At 44.7% G+C, this 17,646-nt stretch overlaps 1 protein-coding gene across 5 annotated transcripts in view; it reads right to left on the bottom strand.

Moving 5' to 3' along the window:
• UBE2E3 (ubiquitin conjugating enzyme E2 E3) overlaps window positions 1-17,646 on the bottom strand; it is a 98,981-nt gene that overhangs the window by 78,025 nt on the left and 3,310 nt on the right. For all 5 annotated transcript variants that reach the window (XM_083413791.1, XM_083413793.1, XM_083413792.1 and 2 more), the window contains one exon: window positions 15,984-16,034. In XM_083413791.1, the coding sequence (XP_083269917.1) occupies window positions 15,984-16,034 (51 nt within the window). The remainder of the gene's footprint in view (window positions 1-15,983; window positions 16,035-17,646) is intronic.

Raw genomic sequence — 17,646 nt, 5'->3', positions numbered from 1 at the left:
TCTTTGCTGTATACTGCCTGGCTGTATTTTTATGGAAGTGCAGGCTATAAATATTTCCATAAATAAATGTTGCTAACCATCACACCTCAGACAGAATGGGATTTACATTCTTGATGTACAGTATCTTGAGTTTCTACCACTCCACTGGTCTACACCAAAGGGCAGTTATAAACTGGACTCAGACCATTCTCCCAGATGCAATATTAACCGTGGACTACTTTGCAAGGCTGCCCTAGGTAAAGGCAAAGGTAAAGGACCCCTGGACGATTACTCTCTCAGCCCAAGCCCCCTCGAGCTGCAGCGTTTTATATATCTGGGTTATTTTTAGCTCACTTTTCAACTCTGTCAGATCCCCAAAGCTGGGTTCAATTAAAAGATTGTGACAACACAAATAAAATTAAAGGAAAGATTATGCTAACGGCAAGGGGGGACCTGAAATCAACTCTCATCTCCATCTCGCCTGCCGCTGTCTTCCATCTGCAGCCGGCTTTGAATTCAAACTCCAAACTTTCTGGTCCAGGAGTGGTGGCGGGGGGGGGGGGGGGCAATATCTGGACCAGGTAGATATTTAAAACAAGGCAGCAGAGCAACCACAGAAGAAGACAACAAGGCAGAGGATGACATTATGGGGATAATTGATGGAATCCGCATGGAATGTCCACAGGCAGAACTATTTTCATTTAAAATCTTTTTAAAATCTGTTGCTTCACACAAAACAAGCACTGAGTTAGAAAGAGCTAACATTTGTTTCTGGCCAGACATGCGAGTGCCCAGTCACATCTATGGTAAAATTCTGGACTTCTCTACTGATTTATATGGGAAGTTTTTCCACCCAACTGGGGGGGCGGCATTTAAAAATGTTTTTTTCCCAGTATGAACCCTGAAAGCCCACATACCCACCAGAGGCACAGCACTGTGGTTTTCTTGTTTCTGTAGTCTTTGCCAGCACTTTGAAATGGGTCCAGAAATAAACCAGCAGCCAATCACTTTTAACTTGAACTGCATCTTCCCCACCCCAGCCCATGATAACAATTTAATAATAATAATTTTATTGCTTATACCCCGTCCATCTGACTGGGTTGCCCCAGCCACTCTGGGCGGCTTACAACACATATAAAAACATAATAAAGAATTAAACGTTAAAAATGTCCCGATACAAGGCAGCCTTCAGATGTCTTCTAAAAGTTGTGTCTAGTACTTAGGATGTATGACAAACTGCTGATGAAACCTTGGAAAGGACCAGAAATTCCCCTGGGGTGTTTTGAGTCCTGAAAAGGCCCAGGCAGGATTTGAATTTAGGCCCTCTGTGTATGTATGTATTTCGGCCTCCTATTTTAATTCATCCCTCTCGTTGGAAATTATTCAGGGTGTTGGGAGCGTGATCAGGCCTCAAATCCCCACTCAGCGAATAAGCTCACTGGATGAGCTTTGGTCAGTCATGGCAGCTCAGTGTAACCTACTTTGCAGAGTTGCTGTGAAGATTATTATTATTATTATTATTATTATTATTATTATTATTATTATTAATAATAATAATAATAAATACTAATGAAGGGATATGCAAAACACTAAAAACAGGCCTCCACCTATGAAGATGGCAAGAGTGCAGATTCACCACGCTATAGAGGAAGAGAGGAGCTCTGTCCGTACAAAACAAAATCCAATAGGTTTTTTTTTTATTATGATTACTTTGAAAACACTGAGCCCGTCTTGGATAAAATATGCTCTAATCGTTCCTAAGCGTAGCAAAGTGAGAAAGACCCTCCTGATCTCCAAGCCTTGTCAAGTCTGCTAAATTAATAACTCTCTTAAAATTCTATTAGGCATCTAATTGCCTCGGAATTCTACTGTGTTTAGCATCTAGCACCATAGCTACTTGCATTAAGTACTAGCTACCCTGAAGGACTAAGAGGTGGCAGAAAGGGAGGCGCAATGACTAAAATAAGATAATAGATTGTCGCAGCCGCTGCTGTACTAAATGGCACCTCGCTCCCTTTTTCTTCTTTTCCCGAGTTCGCTGCTCCAAAATTAAATCATCGGGTCCCTCCCCAATACGCCAATAAATCACTTACTAATAATAGCTATGGGTAAATAAAGGCCATCGTTAGTTAAACACATCTTTAAATGGCTGTGACGCATTGATTTACCTTCCGAAAAGATTAACGATGAAGGAAGTCGCAGTTTGAACAGACAGTCCTGCCACCGGGATCGGCTAGCTAAGGGCTTCATTCAGCTCCATCTTCCAAAGGATGGCTCTGCTTTAGCTGTGTTTCCCCACCTGTTTTTGCACTACAACTCCCATCATCCCTAGCTAGCAGGACCAGTGGTCAGGGATGATAGGAACTGTAGTCCAAAAACTTCCAGAGAGACACGTTCGGGAAACACTTTGCTACAGCAGCAAGCCAAAGGCCCATCTCTACCATTGGGCAGTTGGGATACCCTTAGGATGCTCACAACCCTCTCTCCTCTCCCGTTCTCCCGCCTTCCATCACTATTCCGGAAATCAGCAAACCCTGCTTTCGCTCAGTCCTGTCAGCAAGTGTTCACTGACCCGGAAGCAGTACATTTTTAACACTGAAAAGCACACACTCTTTCATACGCACGCTCCAATGTGGCCACCTCAACCATGATTCGGAGTTTCCTTTCTCCACCCTCGCTCCCCAGGGCAGAATGCAAGCGTGCAAGGAAAACCCCGTCAAGCAGTATTTTCACGAGTGCCAATAACAGATAAACAGGAAGCCCTTTGCCTCGGAGAAAGCACAAACGGCACCATTTAGAGACAGCTCCTGTAAGAGGGAACCAGTAAGTGCAAGACTAGGCCACGATGGCAGCCGGCAGCATTATCTGACAGCATGTCTAAAAATGGTTAATGACCCCTTTTATACATAGATACATACTGTATATAGTTTAGCCACTTTGATAGCCAGTACAGTGGTACCTCAGGTTACATACGCTTCAGGTTACATATGTTTCAGTTTAAATACACTTCAGGTTACAGACTCAGCTAACCCAGAAATAGTACCTCGGGTTAAGAACTTTGCTTCAGGATGAGAACAGAAATTGTGCTCCGGCGGCGCAGCAGAAGCAGAAGGCCCCATTAGCTAAAGTGGTGCTTCAGGTTAAGAACAATTCAGGTTAAGAACGGACCTCCGGAATGAATTAAGTGCTTAACCCGAGGTACCACTGTATGAAATTTGCAAAGAGTCATCTCAGAGAGATTGAGACCATTCTGGACTCACCAAACATAGCAATTTGTGGACTTGCAGATGTAACTCAGGATTCCTTCAGCTCAAATAGCCTTTGAACTGCAACTATTCCACAATTCTGCGCAAGCGTATAATCTGGTGTTGGATGCGAAATCCGATGTCCAGACAACACCAGCATCCCTCTGGAGATCCGGCCAAAATTTAACACGTTTGAATGCCATTAATTTCAAGCAGGAAACTCGTGCAACAAAATCAACAGGACTTAGAAGAACTCAAGGCATGAAAGTATGTTGCGAGTTCCAGGTAAAGTTGCTTTATTATTTCATATCTCCATTCCCATAGCTAGCAGAAGGAGAAGTGTGCAAACAAGTGAGAATGCCCAAGTATTTTTAATTTGCTTAATATATAAAAGCCCCAGCATTCAGCTCTTCCTTAACATGGAGTCTGGATTATACTATCAGGGAGCAGCCACGGCTCAGTGACAGATATGCTTTCTATGCAGAAGATTCCTGATTTGCTTGGTGTGACTGGGAATGCCCCCCCACACACCCAATCTGAAACACTGGAGAGCATTATTCATCATCATCATCAATTAAATTTGTATACTGCCTTATCCCCAGAGGTCTCAGGGCGGTTCACAACACAAAGTTACAGTATACAAAGCACAAAACACATAATGAAAATAATCAAAGAACAAAATACACAACGAAAATGAAAATGACCCAAACATAAAAATAACACAAACAATTAAAATACTAATATATGCACACTAATAAACAATATACTCCCCAACAAAAAACCCCCCTAAATAATACTTCATGCCACAAATACAAAAATCCTAATCCTAATAATAATAATAATTTATTATTTATACCCCGCTCATCTGGCTGTGTTTCCCCAGCCACCATGGGCAGCTCCCAAAAGAATCTTAAAAACACGATAAAACATCAAACATTAAAAACCTCCCTAAACAGGGCTGCCTTCAGATGTCTTCTAAAAGTCAGATAGTTGTTTATTTCCTTGACATCTGATGGGAGGGCGTTCCACAGGGCAAGCGCCACTACCGAGAAGACCCTCTGCCAGGTTTCCTGTAACTTGGCTTCTCGCAGTGAGGGAACCGCCAGAAGGCCCTTGGAGCTGGACCTCAGAGTCTGGGCAGAACGATGGGGGTGGAGACGTTCCTTCAGGTATACAGGGCTGGGGCCATTTAAGGCTTTAAATGTCAGTACCAACACTTTGAATTGTGCTTGGAAATGTACTGGGAGCCAATGAAGGTCTTTCAGAACCGGTACTATACGGTTTCGGCGGCCACTCCCTGTCACCAGTCTAGCTTAAGGTTACCAGGTTTTTTTCAATGAATCCGGGGACACTTTTCAGCTTCAATGGATTTTGTGTGGGGACTGATTTGTAAATCCGGGGACTGCCCCAGGAAAATCTGGTAGCCTTAGTCTAGCTGCCGCATCACATAACATTTAACAACAATTTGAAACAACCCCACCCTCCAAAAAGAACAGCACCCACCCAAGTTAAAACCCCATCCCTGTTAAAAACAAGAATTTTAACACAAGGGGGCTATCCCCCCTTTTTCTCCAAGGGGCTCAAGGTGGCGTGAATGGTTCTCCCCCTTTTTGCTTAATCACCACAACAACCTTGTGAGGTAGGCCAAGGCTGAGAAGGCAGTAACTGGCCCAAGGTCACCCAGTGAGCTTCATGGCTGAGTGAGGATGTGAACCCTGGTCTCCCAGTTCCTAGTCCAACACTCTGACCGCTACACCACACAAGCTCTTTTAGACAATACAGTGGTACCTCGGGTTACATACGCTTCAGGTTACATACGCTTCAGGTTACACTCTCCGCTAACCCAGAAATAGTGCTTCAGGTTAAGAACTTTGCTTCAGAATAAGAACAGAAATCGGGCTCCAGAGGCGTGGCGGCAGCAGGAGGCCCCCTTAGCTAAAGTGGTGCTTCAGGTTAAGAACAGTTTCAGGTTAAGAACGGACCTCCAGAACGAATTAAGTACTTAACCTGAGGTACCACTGTACTGAGCTAAATAGACCAACAATCTGACAGTTATAAGGCAAGCTTCCTTTGTTTGTAGAACTTGTGATTTTTAGTTCAGCGAAACAGAATCGCCTTTGTGAGCCTATCCATCACCATTTTTTGGACAGCTGTATAATACTGGCAATGATCCACTGGCACGGCAAACTCCTGTCACAACTGCTTAGATGACCAAATGCCACAGCTGCTATCTCTAGTCACTATTACGGCAACAGAAGATTCCCACAATCAAAGATCATCTCAGTGGAGCGTTGTGTTTATGCGCATGCACTCACTCGCAAAAAAAACCGGGGAGGAAACTAAAGGAAAGTAAATTTCCTTTATACGCCGGAGAGAATAAAGGCGGCGGGTGGCGGGAAGGCTGGCGCTTCAAAGACGTCAGAACACAAAAAGCCAACTCGGAGTTTGCTTTTGAACTGCGTCGTCCAAACAGAAGCATTGTTTTTGAACTCTTTTTCCCTGGCAGGGAACAACAAAAACAAAAACACGTGGAAACCCGTTTCCGAAGGCAGGAAATTCCACAACAGCATTCAAGGAATTAACTTGCATTTTTTTGCCAAGTGCAAATTTCCCCTAAGATGAGGGTTCAAAACGTTTCCTTCAAATCAAATTTCACAATTCTACATCCTCCACACATTCACCCTTCAGGTTGAGCTGAGATACAAAGGAAGCCACATTAAGCAAAGTCTGAGGACAGCTCCTGGATGAGAAACTCCTGACCCTTTTCGTTTCTATGAGAAGAAGGGTTACTTCCTTGCTCGGCTATGATTACTAGGGAAGTGAATGGCACGGATTTCCTGTCAGCCTTCGGTTTAACAGGCTTAGTGTATCAATTGAATGTTATGACCAGCTGTCGAGGAAAATGCGCTAAGCCCTGGATGTCAGGCAAAAGGTTGAATTTGAGTGCACCTGTTTCGCGGGCAGAGAGACGAGTAAAATACACGTCCATGAAAAACAGCGAACTGGGAAACGCTACAACAATTTGCAGCAGGCTGGGTGGTCATTTTAGACCAAGATAGGAGAAGGCAACCAAATATTGCTAGACTTCAACTCCTGTCAGCCCCAGCCAGGGCAGCCAAAGGTCGGGAATGATGGGAAAAGAAGTCCCAGCAATTTTGGGAGGTTGCCATGGTGGCTATTTCTGCGACACGGACTTAGTAAGACTATTTGGGTCTTACTTCTGAATAGGCAAGGCTAGAATTGGGTGCTCGGTACAGGCTCTGTGAGCAACTGTTCCCAAAGTCCAGCTTTTCCAAATTGTAACTGACTGAGGAAGAGAGAAATTCTGAGCTGATCTGAATGGATGGTGAGACCTTCATCTGCCTTCTGTCCTGTCCTGGTTGTTTCTCAAAATTCAGCTGATCTTATGTGGCCACTCTGATGGGAGCCAGCCCACAACCTGTTGAGCTCCATTCGAAGTGGCAAGTCAACCTTTATGAGGCTACCAGTGGGTTTATAGTGACTGGTATCATAAAAGCATCTGAAAGGTCTGCACTGAAAACTGTTTAAAACCTAACTCTTCAACACTTAACTATGCAGATTGTGACTGAGCAGGATTTTTCCAAGGGGTTGTGCCTAAAACATGCCTGAGGATTCAGTTCTGGCAGTTAAGTCCAGTTGAACTCAATATGTTTTAGTTCAGGCAAGAGATGCACTGGATTGCAGTCTAGGTTCTATTTTTAAAACCCCACACTCACAACACTGAAAGTCCACTTTTTTCACAGTGCTGACTTGTGCCTTAAGGCTCACCCACAATTTCCACTTGATTGTATCATGGACTGATTAATTCTGATCTCTTTTATTGTTCCCTTGCAAAAATCTGATATTGCTCAGTTAAGCAAAATCTCCCATGTTCATTTTATAGTGGACATGATGGTGTAAATTAACCCCTGTCTGTGGAATAGTATGCTACTTCAGTGGTACTTCAGGTTACATACACTTCAGGTTACATACGCTTCAGGTTACAGACTCCGCTAACCCAGAAATAGTACCTCAGGTTAAGAACTTTGCTTCAGGATGAGAACAGAAATCGTGCTTCGGTGGTGTGGCGGCAGCAGGAGACCCCATTAGCTAAAGGGGTGCTTCAGGTTAAGAACAGTTTCAGGTTAAGAATGGACCTCTGGAACGAATTAAGTACTTAACCCGAGGTACCACTGTACTTCTGAAACAGGTCTGAAGGCCAGGAAATGAAGGGACAGGAAGAACAGAGAACAAAAGCACATGAAAAATACAAGGGCAAAAACCTATACCAGGATCAGAGAGTCCTAATAATAATAATAATAATAATAATAATAATAATAATTTATTATTTATACCCCGCCCATCTGGCTGGGTCCCCCCAGCCACTCTGGGCGGCTTCCAACAACACTAAAATACAATAACCTATTAAACATTAAAAGCTTCCCTAAACAGGGCTGCCTTCAGATGTCTTCTAAAAGTATACATACATGCACAATCTCAGATCTAACGATGCCAAAGTTTCATGACCTTTAATTTTTGTTTCACTTCAGGTGAGGCAGCACTAAGCCAGTGGCAACAGATGAGATGAGGGCCAATATCTCAATCCAGACAAAACTGAGATTCTGCTGGTGGGTGATTTGCCTGCCGCCATGTGTGGTACCCATGGCATGCTCAACAAGGCTACACTCCTCCTGTACGAATGGGCTTGCAGTTTGGGTGGTAGTGGTATCCACTGCCCTGTCTTTGCCCCTGGAGCACGGACTGCCAACTTAGCTTAATGCTCCAGCTGCGACTCTACCTGGAATGAACCGGTAATACACTCTGCAGAAGGCAGAAACCACAATTGGTCCAAAATACAGCTGTGAGGCTAGGTGGTTGTCATCACATTACACCTCTCTTCTGCCAGTTTGTTGTGCCAATCCCAACTCCCAATTAGCTTCTGGGCTAAATTTGAAGTCATGTTTTTGACCTTTACGGCTTGAGGACAGTAATCCTGATGGACCACTAATCTCGTCTATACTCCTAAGACAGTGTTTCCCAAACGAGGGTCTCCAGCTGTTTTTGGACTACCCATCATTGCTGACCACTGGTCCTGCTAGCTAGGGATGATGGAAGTTGTAGTCCAAAAACAGCTGGAGACCCAAGTTTGGGAAGCACTGCTCTAGGATCTTCAGCAAAGGGCCTTCTCCAGGCGTCCGTGGTGTAGGGAGGAGGCCTTTTTAGTGGCAGTTCCTCAACTGGGGAATGTGCTCCCAAAGGAAGCTTGCCTGGCAGCTCTTTCATTGTAATTTTGGCATCAGGCAGAAAGATTGCCCCTCCCCTTAATGTTACAGGAGGGAGGTCTGTAAGGGGCTTCTACTCGTGTTCCCTTGAGCCCTCTATGTAATCATGGACAAGATAAAGCAAAAAAACCCAAGCGAACAGGAATAGACGCCCACTGCAGATGTTTCCAACGTAACACAAGGAAGGTTGAGGACTAAGGGAGGGCAAGACAGCTTCAAGGACACTGGGGTGGGGCTTGCATGTATATCGCTTTCTCCAGCCGCACTCTGAGCATTCACACAGTCAACATCTTATTGGCTCGTGTTTCCAAACCAGTGTGGTATAGTGGTTAGAGCAGAGGTGAGGAACTTGTGGCCCTCCAGATGTTGTGGAATACAGCTCCCATTAACCCTGATCATGGTGGCTGGGGCTGCAGGGAGTTGGGAGTCTGGCAATGTCTGAAGCGCCGCAGGCTCCCCATCCCAAGGTTGGAGCATCAAGACTCAGACTGAGAAACTCCAAGTTCAAATCCCCACTCAGCCATGAAGCTCACTGGGTGACCTGAGATCAGTCACTGTTCCCTTTCAGCCAACCTCACAGGGTTGTTGTGAAAGTTAAAGAGGAGCGGGGAGAGGAGCAGGACCTTGAGCTCTGTGGACATCAAGGCAATAAATTAATAAATAAATAAAAGTGAAATAAAATAAAGCATGGGTTTGTCTCACTGACACATTAAACTACTGCTTGCAAATGTCTTAGATGTGCATCAGCAAGTGGCCAAGATGGAAAAGGCCTGTTCTCTCCATCTGTCAAGTACAAAGAGGTCAAATCAGGTGAAATATAAGAAGCTGTTAGATGGGAATGTTAAGTGGATGGTGGGGGAAGAGTAAGAACGAAGCTCAAAAGAATTCACACAGAAATTGAAATCTAACAGCAACGCTGCCAAATTTGGGAAGGGCTGTAATGTGTGAATATAGCTCTAGCTCCGACAAACAAATAAACAGCAAATAAATAAATTGCAAGCCAAATTGTCGGCAAAAAAACCCACTGAATATTCACATTCATCAGATAAAGGGTGATAAACATAATTGTATTATGGAGCAAGCCGCGATGTTTGCAGTACTGCTAGTCAGTGAGGAAAGCTAACGTTTGCTGCACGGTAAATTATCCCCAATTACATTTACCACAGTGGCTTCCTAATTATACATATAAACAAAATAACACACAGCAACCCCCAAAGTAATCCAATCATTTCCTTTGCATATTAGTATCGTTCTGGCACGAGAAGAAGCCAAGCTTCCTCTTACCATTTGTGATTACTTTTTAGCTCGGACGACGAGAAATCACTCTTGGCAGCATCTAACTGGGTTTGTTGCGAATCCCGATTACCCTGAAATGCTGGAGCTTTAAACAATGGAGAGACTGGTTTTCCATTCAAAGCAGAGCACTCTCCCCGCCCTGCCCCCCAATACCTCACTTTTTTTCTTGCTTAGCAGTACAGTGGTACCTCAGGTTAAGTACTGTTTGGGTGGGCAGGGAGAGAGAGAGAGAGACTATCTTTCCCTTACAGTCCTCTGGAATGAGATCTGGTGGGGATTGAAAAAGAATCGCTTATCCTGTGGTGCCTCTCGCTGCTTCTGAGCACCTGCAAAGAGACAGGTGGTTGCTTTCTTCCGAGACCTCTCTGCATAGACCAGACATGCCATGTAAGGTAAACAAAGGTAAAGGACCCCTGGACGGTTAAGTCCAGTCAAAGGCAACTACAGTGGTACCTCGGGTTAAGAACTTAATTCGTTCTGGAGGTCCGTTCTTAACCTGAAACTGTTCTTAACCTGAAGCACCACTTTAGCTAATGGGGCCTCCTGCTGCTGCCGCACCGCCGGAGCCCGATTTCTGTTCTCATCCTGAAGCAAAGTTCTTAACCTGAAGCACTATTTCTGGGTTAGCAGAGTCTGTAACCTGAAGCGTCTGTAACCTAAGGTACCGCTATACTAAAGTTGTGAGCGGAGGTATATTGCCATCAAGCTCCACTTTTAATGACTGAGAACCTTCTCAACCAAGTCCTGGCACCGTAAGAAAATAAATATGACGTAGGCAATTCCAAACCAAAACGTTCACAGGGCACCTGGCAACCTGGTGTGTCTCCGCATTGTGCCAACGCAACCTACAAAGTACAACAGTTTCTTCCTGCTGCTCTGAATTCAGGACATTTGCTCGAGTGACGCTAAGCAGGCTTTTTAAATCTGGAATGGATTGCCTGCGACGATAATTAATGCAAGACAGAAAGCAGAGAGAGCATCGTTTTAAAATCAGATGGAAATGCTAGTCAACTGTGGCTTTTCATCCCATTTGCAGAAGCAGAACGGGCAAAAGGCGACAAGGCCGTAACCCTACCCAATGCTGTGTAACAGCCAGGAGCAGGAACCGCAACCAAGGATGTCCTGGGTTCAAATCTCGCTTTGAACACAAGCTCACAAAGAAAAGCTACTATTCCGAGCCTCACTTCGGCTGCACAAGAAACAATGCCCTGCCTTTATCGTTGTAAACATTCAGAGCCTGTCGCTTAACGGTGAAGATGTTGTTTAATGGGGTAATGTCTGTGATAAAGATTTCATTTCGCAATCTACATGACGCGCTCCGCATGTCTGAAAGGCACTATATAGAAATGCGTTTTATTATTATTATCTTCCTATGGTACCTTTTGGGCGCCGGTTCCCAGGTACAAAGCACAGCGCAATTTCTAAAAGCTGCCCACGTGTGCAAATTGCAGCTTTCGCCAAAACACGCCCCAGAAAAGGGATTTCCAGTCATTGCTCGCGAGTAATTTGCAAACAGTAATTTGCTGTTTATTTGCACACAAGGGCCCTTCATAAGGCACACATATTTATATACTTGGGAAGGGGTTTCTGAAGACTAAATGCAGTTTACGAAATGGCCCTTAAAACAGTTTAAGAGCACGACTGGAAGACACCCTGAGCTTCCAAGGTACTGGCAATTCCCTAACAAAACAGCTCCTCCAATAACGCTACCTTTTTATTGAGGAAGATTCACTTTCATCTACCTCTCATTTCTCACAGAGAACAAGGAACTTTTTTTCCAGATTGCTGGTGTGACAGTAGAATCCAATAGCCTCTTTATAAAAAAACCAAAAAAAACACCACCAAAATAAAAAAAGCAAAACCCTTGTGAACAAATTTGTATCAGGTGGAAGAAGAATTCCATCCCATAAATTACAGCAGGGAATTCCAAATATTTCAGCATTTATGTTCTCTTCACTTCAAGCCTGCAAGGGGGCACAGTGTCCACGCTTATTATTTTAACCGGGAGCTGTTTATCAAACTTTCCAAGTAAGCTGCTTTATCAGAGACCGCCCTTAGCGTACACGCTAAAACTGTATAGAGAAAACAAGAACTACTGACAGACAAATATATGTAAAATAATTATGGGCGGAAACACATTTAAAAAATCAGTCAAACTTTTACAAGTGAACATAGGTAATTTCCACAGATTTTCCCACTTTTGTCAAAAGACCTGCAAATTCCAAAAATATGGCCATTGGTTTCACACTGGGGACCATACACTGATAATCACCTGAACTCTGTGAGATGCCCCTACCTGAGTTCTGTATACATCACCGAGAACTTAAAGAGAGGAAGGGCCTCTCACCAGAGGTGTTTTGGGGGAGTGGGGGTGGGGAGATATCCTAAGTTGCCCCTGGAAAGCACAGCATTCACAAACTTAAGAATTCTTTCACCGTACCAACAACCTCCTCAAGATGAGAAGTGCAAGCCTGTTTGGGTGGGCAGGGAGAGAGAGAGACTATCTTTCCCTTACAGTCCTCTGGAATCAGATCTGGTGGGGATTGAAAAACAATCCCTTATCCAGTGGTGCCTCTCGCTGCTTCTGAGCACCTGCAAAGAGACAGGTGGCTCCTTTCTTCCGAGACCTCTCTGCATAGACCAGACATGCCATGTAAGGTAAACAAAGGTAAAGGACCCCTGGACGGTTAAGTTCAGTCAAAGGCAACTACAGTGGTGCCTCAGGTTAAGAACTTAATTCGTTCTGGAGGTCCGTTCTTAACCTGAAACTGTTCTTAACCTGAAGCACCACTTTAGCTAATAGGGCCTCCCACTGATGCCGCACCGCCGCTGCATGATTTCTGTTCTCATCCTGAAGCAAAGTTCTTAACCCGAGGTACTATTTTTGGCTTGGCGGAGTCTGTAACCTGAAGCGTCTGTAACCCAAGGTACCACTGTATGGGGTTGTGGCGCTCATCTCGCTTTCAGGCCAAGAGAGCCAGGGTTTGTCCGCAGACAGCTTTCCGGGTCATGTGGCCAGCTTCTGGCACAATGAAACACCGTGACAGAAACCAGAAACGCCATTTATCTTCCCACTGCAGCAGTGCCTATTTATCTACTTGCACTGGCGTGCTTTTGAACTGCTAGGTTGGCAGGAGCTGGGACAGAGAAACAGGAGCTCACCCCATCGAAGGGATTCGAACCGCCGACCTTCTGATCAGCAAGCCCAAGAGGCTCAGTGGTTTAGATCATAGCGTCACCCTTTCTTCCTAGACCTCTCTGCACAGACCAGACACACCATGTAAGAGGGCTGGGGAGCTGGGCCTCCCAAACAAAATTTCAGTGAAGGGGCCAGGCCCCCTTAAAGTTCCACGATGGCTATACATGCATGGCATGCTGGTTTTGTGCAGCCCTGTCAATCGTGGGGACAAAATGGCACACATGGCATAGACAGTAGACCTCATGGATATTTACCCCTGGATATTTCTCATATCTCAAAGAAAAAGAAATATCCGCTACTGATTCTTCTTTTTAACATTATCGTTTCCTTCCTGCACTCTCTTTGCTTTCAAGGAAGAACAACTATGCCTCGGTGCAGTATACCTGAAGGAGCGTCTTCACCCCCATCATTCAGCCCGGACACTGAGGCCCAGTGCTGAGGGTCTTCTGGCGGTTCCCTCGCTGCGAGAAGCCAAGTTACAGGGAACCAGGCAGAGGGCCTTCTCGGTAGTGGCATCCGCCCTGTGGAACGCCCTCCCACCAGATGTCAAAGAGAAAAATAACTACCAAACTTTTAGAAGACACCTGAAGGCAGCCCTGTTTAGGGAAGCTTTTAATGTTTAATAGGTTATTGTATTTTTGTGTTTTGTTGGAAGCCGCCCAGAGTGGCTGGGGAAACCCAGCCAGGTGGGCGGGGTATAAATAATAAATTATTATTAGTGTTATTATTATTACTATGCAGTTTATTGTCATTTTATTATATATTTATCCAAGTTGCATGCCGCCCTTCATCTGTAGACCTCAGAACATAACAACGCAAGATAAAAAAACAAAATGAACCCACAGGAGCAAAAATAAACCCACAGACCAATAAGCCCCTCACCCCTCTCACTGCGTGCAGTCTTACTGGATTCCAAAGTTCTCCAAACACATGCAGTGCATCAAATGGAAAGAAAGGATGGGAAGAACCACATGCACTGCCCAGCACGATAAAATCTACTTTCGGAGAAGCAAATATTTCTTTCCCTGGCGCAACGTATCATTCGCCGCCGGTATTTGTGTAGCGTGCTTGAAACACTTCACGTAGGTTATCACACTCAACAATTTTCAGGCTACCACCCAAATCTTGTCGTTTTGCCTTTAAATTAACTGTTTATGCTACCTGACCCACCCCCACTGCTATAGGAAAACAGGATTGCAGCTGTGCTGCGCAGCAGGGAAGGCGGCTAGAGGGGAGTGGGATGAGGAGAAATGGTCCAGAGAGGCAGCCTCTGCCTCATCTTCCAGTTCAGCTGTGAATTTAACAAGGCAGAGCATTAATCTGCAGGTTGAAGACTGCCAACTTCAGCCTTGGCGAACTTTACAGAAACACTGCAAGGTTGCAAGAGCACAGTATTCTGGGATGGAAAGGTTGCAGGGGGGAGAGCCAGAACTTAGGAGAACATCCACCTTGCATGCAGAAAGGAGGTTCAATCCACAGTTCCTCCAGGCAGGGCTGGGAATTCACCCTGATGGTCAGTTTAGAATTAGATGATGGCAGTGCCAAGTCGAAATTCAAATTGCGGGCCACTAAGCTCATAGCTGAGTCTCTCTACCAGCAGCCTCAAATGCATGTGGGTTGCTTTCCCTCTTTAAAACGTTCTACCATCATCCCGCTTTGCTGTTTCCATTATAGGATGCCAGACCAGATATGTGATGTGACCACACAGCAGTAACACAAAACAACCACCACCACAACAACGATCCACACAAATGCAACAACAAAGAACAGACTATCCGACCTGTTGCAGCAAAGTGCCGGCACAAAGCTCAGAATAGCGCTTGACCTGCCCTGCAGAAGTCAACGCTTTTGTCGCCAATTCCTGGTGTCAAGATGTATTTATTTATTTTGGAGCAGGTAAGAAAAGTGATAAAAGAGACCGCTTGCACCAAAACACAACAGCAGCAGCAGCAGCAAAAAAATAAAAAAGCCACTTAGGCTCTGACAGCTATTTCCCCCAGAATCCAATTAAAGAGCAATCCTCGCCCGAATAGTGCAATATTCTCACACATGAGGAATGCTTCCAATATACTGGTCACTGTAAACTGCAACGCAAACAGCGGGTGCGGAGGACGGAAGCGTACAAGAATTGATCAAGAGCAAAAAGTCAATAGGTGTATCCAGCACAGTTCAGAAGAACTTTTCTTTCCCAGTCCCAACACTGAATATTCGAGGAACACATCACAGTTTTGCTTACTGCACACGCATGCATGACAACTGACCATTTCTCAATGAAAGGCTGAGCCAGCGTTCACTCTTTGTAGAGATCCCCCAGAGTTCTCACATTTTTTTTAAAAAAAGAGAGACAAGCATTCATTCATTCGCACCAACTTGCCCTTCTCCTTTGCTAAAGGCTTCCACCGCTCCCAAGAGTCTCTGAGTTGTGTTTACAATGCCTCTTTATCGCAGGACTCTCGACTGCCCAGAAAACCAAACTTCCAGATGCTGCACTTACAACTTTTTTTCAAAAAAAAAAAAAAAGGAAGGGGGGGGAGCAGAGCGCAGTCACAAACAAAACCCCAACAACCCAGGGGGTTACCTGCTTTCACTTCCAATTCCAACACACCATTCAGTAAGCCTGAGCTCTCCCTAAGCTAACAAGAAATCCCGTCTGTAATGACAATTTAGCTTATGCAAACATAGCACTTGTCAACAAGGGCTACTATTTCCAGCAAGCGTGACACCTACCCTGTGTAGCTAACAATCAAAGCTTCATGGTACGTTCTATCCAGCATCTGGCTGCACTTGTTCCTCACACAACTCCTGATTTATCTTAAATCCACTTACAAACATTGCAGAGCGACACATCTGTCCAACGCCAAGTGTTCCTCTGTTCGCACTAACTCCCCGCCCCCCGTTTCTGCCCTCGTTGGCACACTCACTCACACACACCCCGCGGCCACCCCCCAAAAAAATCATAAGTTTGGGCGGTTTTCCCCGTACCTGCAGTTCGGAGGTGGGTCCAGGGTTATTTCAGCCAGCTCCTTTTGAATCCTGTTGGCAAAATGAGAAGAGACACAGAGCGTTTGCGAGAGCCTGAGGAATATATCGGGGAATTACACTGCCCTCTACCACCATGCAGTTAAATGCAAGATTGGTTTTGCTTCAGTAATGCTAACATGGCTGCTTCCTCTTTGTTCTCAGAGGCATAACCCAAATCCCAGAACAGAGAAAACTTTGCAGCTTCCCTTTTCTTAGCTGTGACGGTAAATAGAGCATTTGCACCTCAGCCCGGTGGGAATTCCCACCAAGCCCTCAGGAAAGTCAGTCTCAGGGATTTCCAACTGCTCTTTGGGAGGCATTTTTTCTTTTTAATCTTATATGCAAATGAGACCCGGGAGGGAGGGGGAAAGGAGGAAAACAGAAGCATCTTTGAGAATGACTTTTCTACCAACATTGCCTGGGAGTTGTAGCCAAGGCTGATGCATGACAAACAAGGACACTTTTTTTTGGGGGGGGGGGGCAATGCTTCTCCTGCTGCCAATAGTGACTTTTAGCATTTCAATCACCTTGGTATATATGCAGCCAGGTTGCTGGAACTAAGCCTTGACATCCTTCTGCTGCTTTCTCTCCTCAAACCCACGAAACATTTTTCTTTTCCAGAAATCCCGTAAAATAAAACAAACACTGATCTATCAGTTGTGATTTCAGCCCAGATGGTATCTCTGGACAGCAGTTATAAAGATGCCTGGATCCCGAGAGAAAACGTTTCGCCAGTTTTGCTACAGTTAATAGAAGTCATCAAAAGAAGGAACAAAATATTCTCTCTTTCTCTCTCTCTCTTTCGAAGGAAGGAGTATTTTACTGCTAATTTTGCAAAGTTCAGATAATTTATGTTTTGCCTGTAGTAGACCCATGGCGATGACAAATGATTTAGATGGAACTGCTCTGGATTTGTACCATACATGAATTTACACAAAACATCAGGTCAAATAACACACAGGGCTAAGATTTTGCAAGATCAAGCAGGATATTAAAAGAATCACTCACTGGATTTATGTATCAGCAGTAAACTTACTATATAAATAACTAGTAAGCCGCTAGCAAAAGTTATCTTAAATCCACCGGAAGTTCCACAAAAGATCAACTTCTTATCATTTTCCCTCCTCAACCACTATACGTACTTTTATTTTCAGACTCTACTGTTTTCGATTTAAAAGCAGCAGATGGTAAAAGCTAACACACCCCTCAAGTCATTTTTGCAGGACTGCCCACCTGCAAGGCGAAGTTTCAGAGCTGCTGATGAATGTGTGGAGTTTGGCATCAGCATATTCCAACACGCACCCTCCAAACATATAGGCCCACTCTGAAATAAGTGTTAAACACTCCCACTGACTTTGTGGGAGATTGTTGCACCCTTAAATATCTTGGATGCCATTTGTCAGATACACTACTGGAGAATGTAACACAGATTCCTAGCTAAAAGTGAGCTTTGAGGAAATGATTACTGGGTTATCTCCAAAGAGGCAGAGATCAACAAGGCATTTTAAGTTTGCCCAATTCAGAAGGCTGTTAAAGAAAATTAACCCGTGAATGAGGATATTCAGAACGCTGCAAATCGTAGATGCGCAAAGGTAGCCTCTAGCGGGTTCCTCTCAAGTTTTTG

The sequence above is a fragment of the Podarcis tiliguerta genome (assembly GCF_965153285.1).
Source record: "Podarcis tiliguerta genome assembly, chromosome: 1".
Lineage (NCBI taxonomy): Eukaryota > Metazoa > Chordata > Lepidosauria > Squamata > Lacertidae > Podarcis > Podarcis tiliguerta.
The sequence above is the reverse complement of the archived record's forward strand: the minus strand, read 5'-3'. Positions and strand labels throughout refer to the sequence as shown.